The sequence below is a fragment of the Perkinsus marinus genome (genome assembly GCF_000006405.1).
Source record: "Perkinsus marinus ATCC 50983 genomic scaffold scf_1104296927446, whole genome shotgun sequence".
NCBI lineage: Eukaryota > Perkinsozoa > Perkinsida > Perkinsidae > Perkinsus > Perkinsus marinus.
The window spans coordinates 34,309-47,419 of NW_003217134.1; the positions used below are offsets into that span (position 1 = coordinate 34,309).

The following is a 13,111-nucleotide window of genomic DNA, read 5'->3' on the forward strand; positions in this document are numbered from 1 at the left end:
CTGTACCGAAGGCGACTAGCTTCTTAGAATGGTCGGGTACAGAGCCGACCCCAAGGCAATCAAGATGATTGTGCTGCTTGCATGGGAGACCTGAACTTATTCTGCATCATGCAAAACGGCCACATGAACTTCGCGATGGTGTCTACAATACCAGAGGATTGGATAGGGCTCCACACGGTTTTTTATCGTCAGCTACATTTTTGAAGTTGTACTCTTGTTGTCGTCCGGCTGGATAACCCCTCAGCATGTGAATGACGAAGATCTGAAGGCAACAGTCGGCCTCGCTCAGTAAATGAGGCGATCATTTTCGATCAAAGAAGCATGGAGAGGAAATCACCGTCCTTCCTGTTCATTCAAGGAACTTTTGTCATTGGGTGTCTAGGGAGTTACAGATATGAGATGTATTCACTCCTCGATTTTCTACAAAGATCATCGTGCAAGACAATACGTTTAATTCGCCTCTCTTACTACGGGGGCAAAATGGCACACGGAGCTGCAGAACGTTCATGGCAAATAATTTGCTCCAAAACGCATGGATTATCACATAGCCCTCCGCATGTGGCGGTGGCGGTCTTGGTGATTGTCATCATCCACGATGAATGCGGATGGGTCCTCTGTGGAGCTCGATATTGCTCAAACTTCATGTTCATGATTTCTTCTTCGACTACACAGTTCTTAGTAAATATTTGAGTGAACGCTTGCTGGTGCAGTGCTGTGTTTTTATTCTTCATCTGTTGAAGACTTATTTTTATCGGAAACTTCGTAAATTTATTCCCGATGGCACGGCCCGGAATGAAATTGCGAGAATTCAGAATTGGATCGAATGAGACTATGCAGATTATGATTGGGGATTTTTTCCTCTGTCACGTCAGGTCTATCTCTCACTGGTGTCAACTCCACAGTAGTTCGCCTTACAGCTGTTGAAGTGACAGCAAGGATGTTGCATGGTGAGTGTTGGGGAAATGCATCGCTATTTTCCATGCTCAGGAGAAACCCCATCTGATGCAATGCAGGGTGGTTTCGATGATATCCAGCAGGCGTATCTGGATACAGCGGAGCTCCCTGGGCCGGCCTCTGAGGAACGCGCGACGGCTGAAAATGTCATCACGAAGGTAAGTTTGGTGCTTTGAGAAAATCGCAATTTATGAATGAACTAGGTGACGTTCGTATGGAATTTTTTATCAGAAAATATTTTATGGAAAAGACAAAATTTTTCTCATATTTTTTGTCCATGTAAAGTATTCTTACAGGCTTTGAATGGATGCGGATTTTTTTTGCCAGAAACGGTTTAAATTTGTTATTCATTTCAGTTGCCTGTATTTTCGTCGTCTGTTTCAATAGTGGCGAAGACGAACGCATCAATAGCGACTGAGCTGGAAGATTTTCTGCTCGGTCTCGAAAGAGATGCTGTAGCTGAGAAAGTGTCCCGCGGAGTGAGTACTAGTTGTCGTCTCTCTGGAGTGTTAAATTAACCTTGTACTGCCATTTTGATGTACAAATGCGAGCGTTTTATGAAATTGCTCTACAGAATCATGTAGAGCAAGTTTGCTTTACATCACAGCGCTAGTTGTAGAATTTTCACACCGGAAAAATTTCATGTCAGGGGGTATTGTGATTCCATGTATTTTGAATAAATAATATTTATTCCATTTATCAAGCACTTCACGTGAGGTGGTTCATATATCTTCACCTGATGCATTTTTACGGGTGAAATCAGTGGAAGACAACGAGAGACATGTATTGTTTTTCTCATTGTGAACACCGCGTACACTGGAGTTTCACCCGTTTTACGTGAAGTGGCGTATTACTCGGTGAGAAACGCGATATTCGCGGCCTGTAGTAGTCGTGAAATATGTTTTTCGCTAGTGTTTTCCATATCACGGGTGAAACTCCACTGTAGTGTGATTTGCCATTCTACATAATGTAGGCGAAAGCCACGATGGCCAATAGATTTGAACTTCAAATTTTGAAGTGTCGTTGAATATCAATCCTCTGAGGCACTCTTTTTGGTTGATGAGAAAATGAACGAAGACTAACTTACTCGATTTCGAAGTTCCCTCACGAGCCGAGTTTTGATATGAGTTTTCTTGTAGGGTATCATAAACATTTCAAGTAGTGACGACTGTTTCGGCGTCTACATGTCGTACATTGATGCGGACCTGCCTATCTTCCCGGTCCTCTTTGATCCGCTATCGAGAGACAACCGACCAGCAGCGAGCTGTTTGTATTTTGATTCGGTGAGAATCGGCATCTTGCTCATCTTGCATTTTCTCAACGCAATTTTTCAGAGTGTGGATTTGGCGGCTTATATGGGAGAAGTAGTTAAAAAGTTATCAGCAGCAAATTTCAATCCTGTGTACCCTGTGGAGGTAAGATTTGCGGAAAAATTCGGAAAAGTTTTCGGAAATTTTTCTATTCTAGTTGCTAACTTTGAGACCTGCTGATACCGCCGGCTCGAATTCGCAGTATGTGGTGAGCTGCGATGATTTAATAGAAGCTCTGGGGTGGCCTCGACCGGAAACGCCAGTTGAGAGAAATGAACATGAAGTTGGCAGTTTTGAGCGGAGCGAAGTTGATATTGATGAAATTGTGGCTGAAACTTCAGTGAAAAATGAAAAGATTCAGTCGGTGACAACTACGGCGAGTAAAATGGAAGAGGAGCAACAGCTTGGCTCGGTTGGGGGAAAAGCTGTGCGTCTTGATGGAATCAGCGGAGACCGGTAAGTTATTATTCTCGCTTATTCCAAATCGTGTTGGACCTCAAAAAAGTCGTCGATATTCATTAGTTGCCGAACTCATCAGCGGAATAAGAAACGGGTGGATCTCGATACGAATTGCGAATACCGTGATTTATAAATTCTTTATAGGACACACGTTCCAGTCGCTCGAGTGTGTTCGTTTTTGATGTTTTTCTTCGTCTGGATTAGTTTCGTTTTGATGTGTTTTGCCAAGTATTTTCATATCGCGCTCTGGAATATGAGGAATTGTAGGAACTGCAGTATGTTTCCATATCTGATTTCATGAGGTTTTCTATCTCAGGGATCTCCCAGCAGAAGAGCTGCCAGAGTTCGAGCCTGTTATTGAGGGAAACGAAAACAACCAATTTTGTGGCTTTTGTGGTTTCGATTGGCAAGGAGAATTATTGTCATTGCGAAACAAATTCTTCGGTGCTGGAGAGCAGTGGTTCGTATAATGAAAGCCCTTACTGTTAAGTTTACTCATTTCATTCTTCATTTCGAGATAAGTTTCCACTGGATGTACATTGTAAGTTGGAGTGTTGAGTTGTTAAGAGTGATCCACATCGAATCAGTTCACCGCGCAAGATGAAAAAGGCACAAAATTCGCAATTTTCGGATATTTTCTGATGATCGAAGTACTTCGGTAAGAGTAGGGGAAAATGGTCAACCACGCGTGTCAATGACACTGTAGGCGATTAATGATAATCCCTCCATAAAGTCTAGGATGAGAAGATGATTGATCAGTCGGAGGCCAGTCAGTATGATGGCGAGTACATCCAACAGGATGCCAACTACAGCACTCCTGTCGCTGCCAGGGATATGTTCTGGGGAATCACCGTGTCCGACATTATGGCAGAGTTAGCCGAAGGAGGTGCCTCCGACGATAAGGTCCCTATGTGGCTCGCTGACTGTGAGACTAACGGCTTGGATGAGTGTGTGAACAACATGGCTGGGAGCTCGGGGATGATTGATTGTGCTGATGCTTACAGACATCTCGATGATGATGAAATCGAATATGGGGATGCGCTATCCGTGGATTACTATGATGATCGTATCAAGATCGTAAAAGAGCAACTCGCAAAGGGTGGGGTCCGTTTTGCTTGGATCATGAACCACGCTTTCCCCGAAAACATCACCGTCCCAACTACTAGTTATTCGAACTTCCACTACTACTAGCTCTATTACTACTAGTTCTACTTCAACTGGTTTCACTACTACTAGTTGTATTGTTACTACTGGCTTTACTAGTGTCGTGTGGGACCATAGTGGAAAGATAAGTCGAAGGGGAATCGATCAAGGAGATAAACATGCCCGAGCAGTTCATTCTTGGCGTCGAAGCCTCTCAGCATATTGGTGAATAGCTCGATTGAAGTGAATATTTGCGCCAAAATAGGAATTTGAGTTCTTTTTGCTTTTTCATTGTTCACATAGCATGAAAAACACAGGTCATTGATCTATCATTATGTATCTCTTATAACTCGACAGTTCGACATCATGTCTGCTATCATAGAAAATCTGCCCACCGAGAGGACCTACATTCGAAACAAACAGTACGTATAAGACACAAATATAGAACACAACGATAAACACGTCTTCGCGACTGGCAGTCGCCGACTGCGAATCCACATAAATCACCTAGCACGAGCACGGAACATTGCTGCCGAAACAAACAGGAATAGTCTGCCAATACTTGCAGTATGAGCCGGGATAACTGAGCTCGCACTTCTTATCAGCCTCAGTACAATCAGTAGGAGTAGACGTGGTGGTAACAGGAGTATCCTCGGGAAAGGCGTTGTTCATCACCCAAGCGAAGCGAACAATTGCTTTAGCAAGTTGTTCCTTAACAATCTCAATACGTTCGTTATAGTATTCCATGGGCAAAACATCTCCATCCTCGATCTCATCACCATTCGTATGCCTGTAAGCCACAGAACAGGCAACAGCAGCAGTCTCAACAGCCATATCATTGACACATACATCAAGACCGTTCTTCTCGCAGTCCTCGAGCCACCCAGGAATCTTGTCGTGGAAAGCACCGCCCTCAACAAGTTCCGCTCGGACATCGGCTTCAGTGAGGGTCCAGAACATGTCTCTGTCGGCCGGTGGAGTGCTGTAGTTGAAGTTCTGTTGGATGTAGCCCGGGCCGAACTCACTACCCTCGAGTTGGTCGATCATCTTTGAATCCCATACGGAGTGCAAATTACCGTTCTCGAAGTCGGCAAACTTCATATTCACATGTATCAAGTTACCACCAACATCTTCAGCTCTGCCAAGATGTAGCGGCTGGTGAATGTCGCCCATGAAATGCATGAGGAAAATGAAGGCTTCTTGACGTTGCTCTTGAGGAAGGCTGATATTCGCAACTTGACGGGTGAAGTTTTTGATAGCACCAACAACGCAGTAGTCATCCTTGCAGTCACGGGAATAGACGAAGTTGCACTTGTCATCAGTATCAGCGTAATGTAGACCAGCAGACCATTCCCACTCGGCTGCGTGGGGACCATGGAGAACACTATCAGGGAGACTCGAGTAGTCAGCAATCCTCACATCTTTTCCCATGAGCTCAATAACAGTCTTGTTGGCATTACTATTGAAGTAGTCCTTAGCTGCATCGACTATAGCAGCGTGACCGTCTCTATCCCAGGCGAGGGCACCAGGAAGTACAAGAGCACTAAGAATGACTCTGTTCATGATGGTGTCTCTGGTACGAAGGAAAAGAGCGCTGCCACTGTCCCTTTATCCTTATTCCTGCAACTAATTCTTTCCCTTCTGCCACAATTTTCCCTCTGCTGCCACAAAAAAATTCTCGCTCGCCACAATTTCGCGCCTACGCCTTAGCAACGAACTACGAGAGAAACAGACTATCAGGGACCTATTCGAGCTGGTACGAGTCACTCAGAGCTCCAAATAGTTTGCAGGTTGGCTCCACGTGCGCCAGATCGAGAATCGCCCTACACCTTAGGATCGTCGCCGTGAGAGGATAAATTATCGCTCGATGCATCTACGTGGCAAGAAGCAGAGTGAAGAATGAAGATTTTCCATCAGAGCTGTCTTTATGCATGTTAGTTCGAACATGTAGCTCACTGTGTTTGGGTGTTCAATGGCTTCACTCGCTTTTTCTGCGTCATGGAGCTTAAACCCTCTAGCTGTTCGAGTTCGAGTAGTAGTTAGCATCGGCCAGGGCCGCCCTCACAGGGGAGCCCGATGTGTAGACAATGGATCAAGTTATGCTATCCCATAGAGCTCGCTTCCAGTAGGTTGAGCTAGGCTTTTCTCCTAAAATGTCATCGAGTAGTGCGGAACCCCATCGCGCCAGTTGTCTTCCGGAGCTCGATGACTTACTGGCAAGGCCAGGAAATCGACATTGCGCTGGTAGAAGAGCATTGTGTGTGTCGGGCTTGATGTTTTTGTGAGAGTAGATTGCGGCCGGGACAGCCCCCGCTGGGCAAGCGTCAACTTGGGCGTCTTCCTTTGCCGCGATTGCAGCAGTATCCATAACCGTCTCGGAGTCAATGTATCCATAGTCCAGAGCCTAGTTTTGGATTCATGGCAGAACACGTACGTAATTGGCGGCCTGAATCTTTCACCTACATTGATGCGGACCTGCCCATCTTCCCGGTCCTCTTTGATCCGCTTTCGAGAGACAACAGACCAGCAGCGAGCTGTTTGTATTTTGATTCGGTGAGAACCGGCATCTTGCTCATCTTGCATTTCCTCAACGCAATTTTTCAGAGTGTGGATTTGGCGGCTTATATGGGAGTAGTCAAGAAGTTATCAGCAGCAAATTTCAATCCTATGTACCCTGTGCAGGTAAGATTTCCGGAAAAATCGAAAAATTTCCAAAATTTCTTGGATTTTAGTTGCTCACTTTGAGACCTGCTGATACTGCAGGCTTGAATTCGCAGTATGTGGTGAGCTGCGATGATTTAATAGAAGCTCTGGGGTGGCCTCGACCGGAAACGCCAGTTGAGAAAAGCGAAAATAAGAGTGACAGTGTCCCAAAAGTTTGAATGATGAGGGATTAAGTTAATCCGATTAACACAGAGTACAAGACTTTGTGGAAGCTCATTTAACATAATAAAATTTATTAAATAAATGAATGTATAAAGGCCCCTAGCGCTAAGAATCTTAGCCTAAGAATCGCATAGGGCTAGTAAATGTCATTTGTGTCTAAATAGAGGACGAAGAGACACAATGCACAACAACTCCTTTTGCATGAAAAATGGATGACAATCATCATAGTCATCGTACTCCCGGTAGCAATCCTATGCAGGAGGATCGGCGTGAGCGAAATTACCACGCAGACTCTGCGTCGCAGAGCCTATGCACACAAATACACTCGTGTGTGCTGAAAATAACCACAATAGTGATAGTCCAGCGTGGTTCAACGCTGGAGCTAGCGAGACGCTAGCAATAAGGTACACCCATGTGCTCACAGGTGTGATAATGGTGGATGCGAGCTCGACCCAGCCCTCCACTCCCTGAATGTGGAGGTAGGATACTAGAGACTGCTGACTCAACCCGGACCGGGTATGGAGTCGGGCAGCTCTCGTGTCCTACTGAACCGTGTTGTCCTCCAACTCATAGTTGGCAGCAGACACAGGCTACTGCCTGGTTGCTGGCTGTGACACAGATGGAGATCTCGCAGGTCGGAGCAGAGCCATCCACGGTTCACACCCCTAACCTCTGCATCATGGGAATTTCCGGAGGCAGCTGGCAATAACTGAAAACCATCGCTATATAGGTCCTTTACAAACTTACTAACATCCCTAGGTAGATGGGATGATGACAGTGATGGGTTTGAATCAGAAGTCACAGTAAATGTATAAGGAATCATCAAGGTAGAAGTTTTTACAACACCGACGTTAGAGTCAAGTCCAACAATAGGAGAGAATTAAACTTCTGAGCATAGTTCGTTTCATCAACATCATGCAGTCGTTGTGCACAATATCCTCGCACTAAATCAAGGGGACACAAATCAATCTCATCATCATAAGGGAGAGTATAATGAAGATGAACCGCGAGTGGAAGGTATTTGGCCCAAAAACTTACATCTTCACCCTCAGCAGCTAAAGCTCCTCGCACAAAGTCAGCAATAGTACCATGAACTCGTTCAAAGTAATCGGAGTGACCGCCATTATAAGCAGGATTTATAACATGCACAACTGAATATGGGGATGCGCTATCCATGGATAACTGTGATGATCGTATCGAGATCGTAAAAGAGCAACTCGCGAAGGGTGGTTTCCGTTTTGCCTGGATCATGAACCACGCTTTCCCCGAAAACATCACCGTTCCGACTACTACTAGTTAGTGGAACTAGTAGTAGTAATAGTAGAACAGTTCTACTAGAACTTCCACTACTACTAGACTACTACTAGTTGTACTGTTACTAAGCTATTCTTGGCTTCAAAGCCTGTCAGTATATTGCTGATTACCTCGATTAAAGTGAATATTTGCGCCAAAATAGGAATTTGAGTTCTTTTTGCTTTTTTATTGTTCACATAGCATGAAAAACGCAGGTAGTTCATGCTCCCTAACTCAAAAGGTGCTGATTTCATTCATAATTTGTTTGGTCAATTAGGTTGGATCATTGAGCAAAGTGGATAAGTTCATATTAGAGCTTGTCATCGATCTATCATTATGTATCTCTTATAACTCGACAGTTCGACATCATGTCTGCTATCATAGAAAATCTGCCCACCGAGGGGACCTACATTCGAAACAAACAGTACGTATAAGACACAAATATAGGACAAAACGATAAACACGTCTTCGCGACTGCGAATCCACATAAATCACCTAGCACGAGCAGGGAACATCGCTGCCGAAACAAACAGGAATAGTCTGCCAATACTTGCAGTATGAGCCGGGATAACTGAGCTCGCACTTCTTATCAGCCTCAGTACAGTCAGTAGGAGTAGGCGTGGTGGTAACAGGAGTATCCTCGGGAAAGGCGTTGTTCATCACCCAAGCGAAGCGAACAATTGCTTTAGCAAGTTGTTCCTTAACAATCTCAATACGTTCGTTATAGTATTCCATGGGCAGAACGTCTCCATCCTCGATCTCATCACCATTTGTATGCTTGTAAGCCACAGAACAGGCAACAGCAGCAGTCTCAACAGCCATATCATTGACACATACATCAAGACCATTCTTCTCGCAATCCTCGAGCCACCCAGGAATCTTGCCGTGGAAAGCACCGCCCTCAACAAGTTCCGCTCGGACATCGGCTTCAGTAAGGGTCCAGAACATGTCTCTGTCGGCCGGTGGAGTGCTGTAGTTGAAGTTCTGCTGGATGTAGCCCGGGCCGAACTCACTACCCTCGAGTTGATCGATCATCTTTGAATCCCATACGGAGTGCAAGTTACCGCTCTCGAAGTCAGCAAACTTCATATTCACATGGATCAAGTTACCACCAACATCTTCAGCTCTGCCAAGATGTAGCGGCTGGTGAATGTCGCCCATGAAATGCATGAGGAAAATGAAGGCCTCTTGACGTTGCTCTTGAGGAAGGCTGATATCCGCAACTTGACGGGTGAAGTTTTTGATGGCACCAACAACGCAGTAGTCATCCTTGCAGTCACGGGAATAGACGAAGTTGCACTTGTCATCAGTATCGGCGTAATGTAGACCAGCAGACCATTCCCACTCGGCTGCGTGGGGACCATGGAGAACACTATCAGGGAGACTCGAGTAGTCAGCAATCCTCACATCTTTTCCCATGAGCTCAATAACAGTCTTGTTGGCATTACTATTGAAGTAGTCCTTAGCTGCATCGACTATAGCAGCATGACCGTCTCTGCCCCAAGCAAGAGCACCAGGAAGCACAAGGGCAGTAAGGATAAGTCTATTCATCATTGCGTCCCTGCTACAGAGGAGAAAGGCGTTGCCAAGAAGGCTACTAGCTGTTCTGTCTCCTTAGCGCGAAGCTGAATACATTGCCAACCGCCGTGCGCATGATTCGCTCTTCGATAGTATCCTCCGACAGGTTTTGTGTTCATGTTTCTTAGAGTATTGGAAGTGTTGTGCACCTCGACACTTGTAACCGATGTGACGTAAAAAAATACTTTTAAGCGTTTGGCATGTCTTTATCTACAGCGAAATCGACCGATTCACGTGTGCAATCAACTTGCACTCAAACATGTGCGCTACCTTAGCGCACCAGTCACCGCAACCTGGCGATGTGGTCACCCTTCCCAGGTGACTCAGCAAGAAGAAAAGCAAAAAAGACATAACTAGCCAATGACAGCTAATAACAGATAATCGTACCATGTATGGATGTAAAAAGAGGGAACATAGGGAGACAATGATGTACACGAGAGTCGTGACACGACGTGGCGAGACTAGAAAATACGAAATCTAAGGCCCGAACACTTAGGCAACAACTTCAAGGAGATTGAGAGAATAGGAGCTCGATCATGACTCAGGATTGACCATGGCCGTTGGTCCGGTAGTCCATGACAAGTTCCCTCGCGCTTCGAGCAATGGTTCAGATTCTGAACTTCAGAAGTACCGTATGTGCCGACATTGTTAGCTCAGTGTAACATAGCGATGGTGAAAACTTGCAGGGAATTCATGTGTGCCGTTCCACTGTGACGCACTGGCATATATTCGTTTAATCAAAATCGGCCCAAGTAACAGTGGAATTGACTCCTACAACTCGTCAGAATTGAAGGTCGTGTAGACGAAATTGATTCCCCTATCGTGTGTCCTTTCGAAATTGATTGTACTGGGGCATAGCTCCAGGTATGTTCAGAAAGATATTCACTGCGGGGTAAGCCTATAAGAAGCGTAGACTAACAGCCCATTAGTCCTACCTAACCTAAGGGATTGATATTAAGGGCATTCGGTGGTTGCAACTCGACGTCATGTTATCGGTGAAGGTTTAGCTTTAGAGAGGAGCTTATCTTACCTTCCGGGCACGTGGCTAAGTTGATACTCTACACAACTCTGACGGGGTTGGACAAAACTTGACCACAAAAATGGCCTATCTAAGCACGTTGATCACTGAGTAAGATCACTGTGCAACAATCTAGGATACATACGACAAGTTCACTATAATCAATAGAGCACAAAGTGGACTTCTCTACGAAGAAAAATAAACACACATTAGAAACCGAATAGGGCCAAATGCAAAGACTCAATATTGAGCCACAATACACATAATAGGATACAAAGCAAATAGCAGCAGATACTAGCATGAGCAAGGTACGTTGCTACCAAAGCAAACAGGAATATCCTGCCAATACTTGCAGTAGGAACCGGAGTAGGTCAAATTACACTTCTCGTCAGCAATCGTGCAATCAACAGGGACAGGCTTAGGAGTGGCATCCTGGGCAGCGAATACGGTGTTCAAGAGCCAAGTGAGACGAACACCTCCCTTCGCAAGCTGCTCCTTGACAACTTCGATGCGATTGTTGTAGTAATCCATAGGGAGGAAGTCATGATCCACAATAAGTGAACCATTGACATGTCTATAGCTGTAGTCACAGGCAGTCTTAGAGCTCTCACTCAGCCAACTGTCAACACACACATCGAGGCCATACTTCTCGCAGTCTTCAATCCAATCGTCGATTTCATCAGCATACTTGCCACCCTTGTCGAGCTCGTCACTCACAGCATCTTCCGTTATCATCCAGGAGGGCTCACCATCGATGGGGTCGCTCTGATCCTCGAGTTCATAGATTAGCTTCGAGTCCCAAGTAGAGTGGAGGTTCGTGGAAGGCTTCTCACCGAAACCAAGATGGACCGCAATTTTATTCCCACCAAGGTCTTCCGGCTTACCGATATGCAGAGGCTGATGAGCATCACCAACAAAATGAACGATGAACTTGAGCGCTTCTTGTCGCTGCTCCAAAGGGAGGGACTCATCAACGACCCGTCTAGAGTAGTTTTTCAGAGCGCCGGCAACACAGTAGTCGTTCTTGCAGTCTCGGGCGTAGTCGAAGTGGCAGTCGGGAGTATCGGCGTAGTGAAGAGAAGACGACCATTTCCATTCGTTTCCATCAGGACCATACTTGACTTCATCAGCCCAACTGGAGTAGTTGGACATGGGGACGCCTTTGCCCATTATAGCGTCAAGAGCCTCTTGAGTCTCCTTCTTGATACGCTCTTGGCCTAACTGGGCAACAACTGCATGACCATCGTGACCCCACGCAAGAGCAGCAGGAATAGCGGTAGCGAATATCGAAACCAAACGAAGAGACATTGGAGTAATGGAACGATGAACTGAAAGAAAGCACTTGTAAAGTGACCTCACATACTCACGATATACAATGAAGGACCATAAAAGCTCGAGAGTATCTTTTTAAGCCTAGCACAATGCTAGGTATCTTAGCTCGATCATTGTAGTCTTCAAAGAGGTCCAGGGTTCGATCCGCAGTCGCGCCTTTTCTCTCTGGCAATTGAGTCACAACGTGTGAGCTCCAGAGGGCCGACGGAAGGCTACGTTCGAGCCGGACATCACGTATTCAGTGAAGTTGAATCTACAACGAAACTTACCTTGAGCGTTGGTTTCAATGAGGTTATTTTGTCACGGCCCTGGCGGAAAATTCCATGCCCTAGATAGGATGATAATCCCATGAGTTCTACTGACAGCAACCTAGTCGGAATCCACTGCTATAAAACTCGCAAGAGAAGGCCTCAGTAATTCACGTTGGCATAGGAAAAAGTTTTAGTGAGAGGAACGAAAGAACTAGTCGTATCTACGGTTCGAAGTATCGCAACAGGTGCGTATTTGATCTTTCTCTGGGAAATACTTTTGTCACGATCCGCCCATCGACCTATATCATTTGTTATTGTGAATTCATCCCTGGTCAGAAACTCGCTGACATCGAAGTGTTTATAAGTGGAATCGCAAATTACGGCAGCCGTCTCGAGACTGATTCAGCAATTGCTGGTCACCCACGTCTTGCGCGCGGATATTATTTCGTCATCCAGTGAGTTTAGTATGAAATAGAGTAAATACTCTGGAGGTGTATCGGATGCGAGAGCCAATGGAAACAGTATCTTTACGTATTACTGGCAGTAATACGTAAAGATACTGTCCATTGTTTCCAGTAATTTACTGCCGCATCTCAACCCGGCGATCACTTTCGATTGAATCAACAGAACACTTGCGATACAAGAAATTCTTGTCAAGAATGCTCATCGCTTGTGCGGTGAATTTCTGTATACACAAAAAGGACAAAATCCCTCGTCTAGGATACATTATGTATCATACATAGTCTTCGCCACCAAAGGTGGCAAGAACTTCATAAATGGCCTCCCGAAAAGAGAAGTATAGCTATACACAGGGAGCAACTGCAGATAAATTTGTAATTGCTGACTTGGCAAGAATGAGATACTCTAGCATGAACAAGGTACGTCAC

General features: G+C 45.4%; 7 protein-coding genes across 7 annotated transcripts in view; 3 read left to right on the forward strand and 4 right to left on the reverse strand.

Moving 5' to 3' along the window:
- Nucleotides 1-3,193, forward strand: part of Pmar_PMAR015630 (hypothetical protein) — a gene marked incomplete at both ends in the record, with an annotated part of 3,917 nt that extends 724 nt beyond the window's left edge. The window contains 7 exons of the mRNA XM_002788848.1: nt 873-947; nt 988-1,112; nt 1,311-1,433; nt 2,094-2,237; nt 2,289-2,369; nt 2,422-2,504; nt 3,040-3,193. Coding sequence (XP_002788894.1) covers nt 873-947; nt 988-1,112; nt 1,311-1,433; nt 2,094-2,237; nt 2,289-2,369; nt 2,422-2,504; nt 3,040-3,193 — 785 coding nt within the window. The remainder of the gene's footprint in view (nt 1-872; nt 948-987; nt 1,113-1,310; nt 1,434-2,093; nt 2,238-2,288; nt 2,370-2,421; nt 2,505-3,039) is intronic.
- Nucleotides 3,194-3,470: 277 nt separating this feature from the next.
- Pmar_PMAR015631 (hypothetical protein) lies at nt 3,471-3,914 on the forward strand (the record flags this gene model as incomplete). The annotated part of the gene is made up of 1 exon (XM_002788849.1): nt 3,471-3,914. One exon carries the CDS (start codon nt 3,471-3,473, stop codon nt 3,912-3,914), a length of 444 nt encoding a protein of 147 aa, XP_002788895.1.
- Nucleotides 3,915-4,271: 357 nt separating this feature from the next.
- Pmar_PMAR015632 (conserved hypothetical protein) lies at nt 4,272-5,429 on the reverse strand (the record flags this gene model as incomplete). The annotated part of the gene is made up of 1 exon (XM_002788850.1): nt 4,272-5,429. The coding sequence occupies one exon, from the start codon at nt 5,427-5,429 to the stop codon at nt 4,374-4,376; it is 1,056 nt and encodes a 351-aa protein (XP_002788896.1). The 3' UTR covers nt 4,272-4,373.
- A 590-nt stretch (nt 5,430-6,019) lies between these two features.
- Nucleotides 6,020-8,052, forward strand: Pmar_PMAR015633 (hypothetical protein; the record flags this gene model as incomplete). The annotated part of the gene is made up of 5 exons (XM_002788851.1): nt 6,020-6,110; nt 6,158-6,296; nt 7,177-7,231; nt 7,326-7,386; nt 7,886-8,052. 5 exons carry the CDS (start codon nt 6,020-6,022, stop codon nt 8,050-8,052), a joined length of 513 nt encoding a protein of 170 aa, XP_002788897.1.
- Nucleotides 8,053-8,540: 488 nt separating this feature from the next.
- Pmar_PMAR015634 (conserved hypothetical protein) lies at nt 8,541-9,599 on the reverse strand (the record flags this gene model as incomplete). Its single annotated transcript, XM_002788852.1, has 1 exon — nt 8,541-9,599. The coding sequence occupies one exon, from the start codon at nt 9,597-9,599 to the stop codon at nt 8,541-8,543; it is 1,059 nt and encodes a 352-aa protein (XP_002788898.1).
- A 1,336-nt stretch (nt 9,600-10,935) lies between these two features.
- On the reverse strand, nt 10,936-11,949 carry Pmar_PMAR015635 (Nuclease PA3, putative; the record flags this gene model as incomplete). The annotated part of the gene is made up of 1 exon (XM_002788853.1): nt 10,936-11,949. The coding sequence occupies one exon, from the start codon at nt 11,947-11,949 to the stop codon at nt 10,936-10,938; it is 1,014 nt and encodes a 337-aa protein (XP_002788899.1).
- A 1,139-nt stretch (nt 11,950-13,088) lies between these two features.
- Pmar_PMAR015636 (Nuclease P1, putative) overlaps nt 13,089-13,111 on the reverse strand; it is a gene marked incomplete at both ends in the record, with an annotated part of 642 nt that continues 619 nt past the window's right edge. Inside the window, one exon of the mRNA XM_002788854.1 lies at nt 13,089-13,111. This exon is cut by the window's right edge and continues 4 nt beyond it. Within this exon, the coding sequence (XP_002788900.1) occupies nt 13,089-13,111 (23 nt within the window).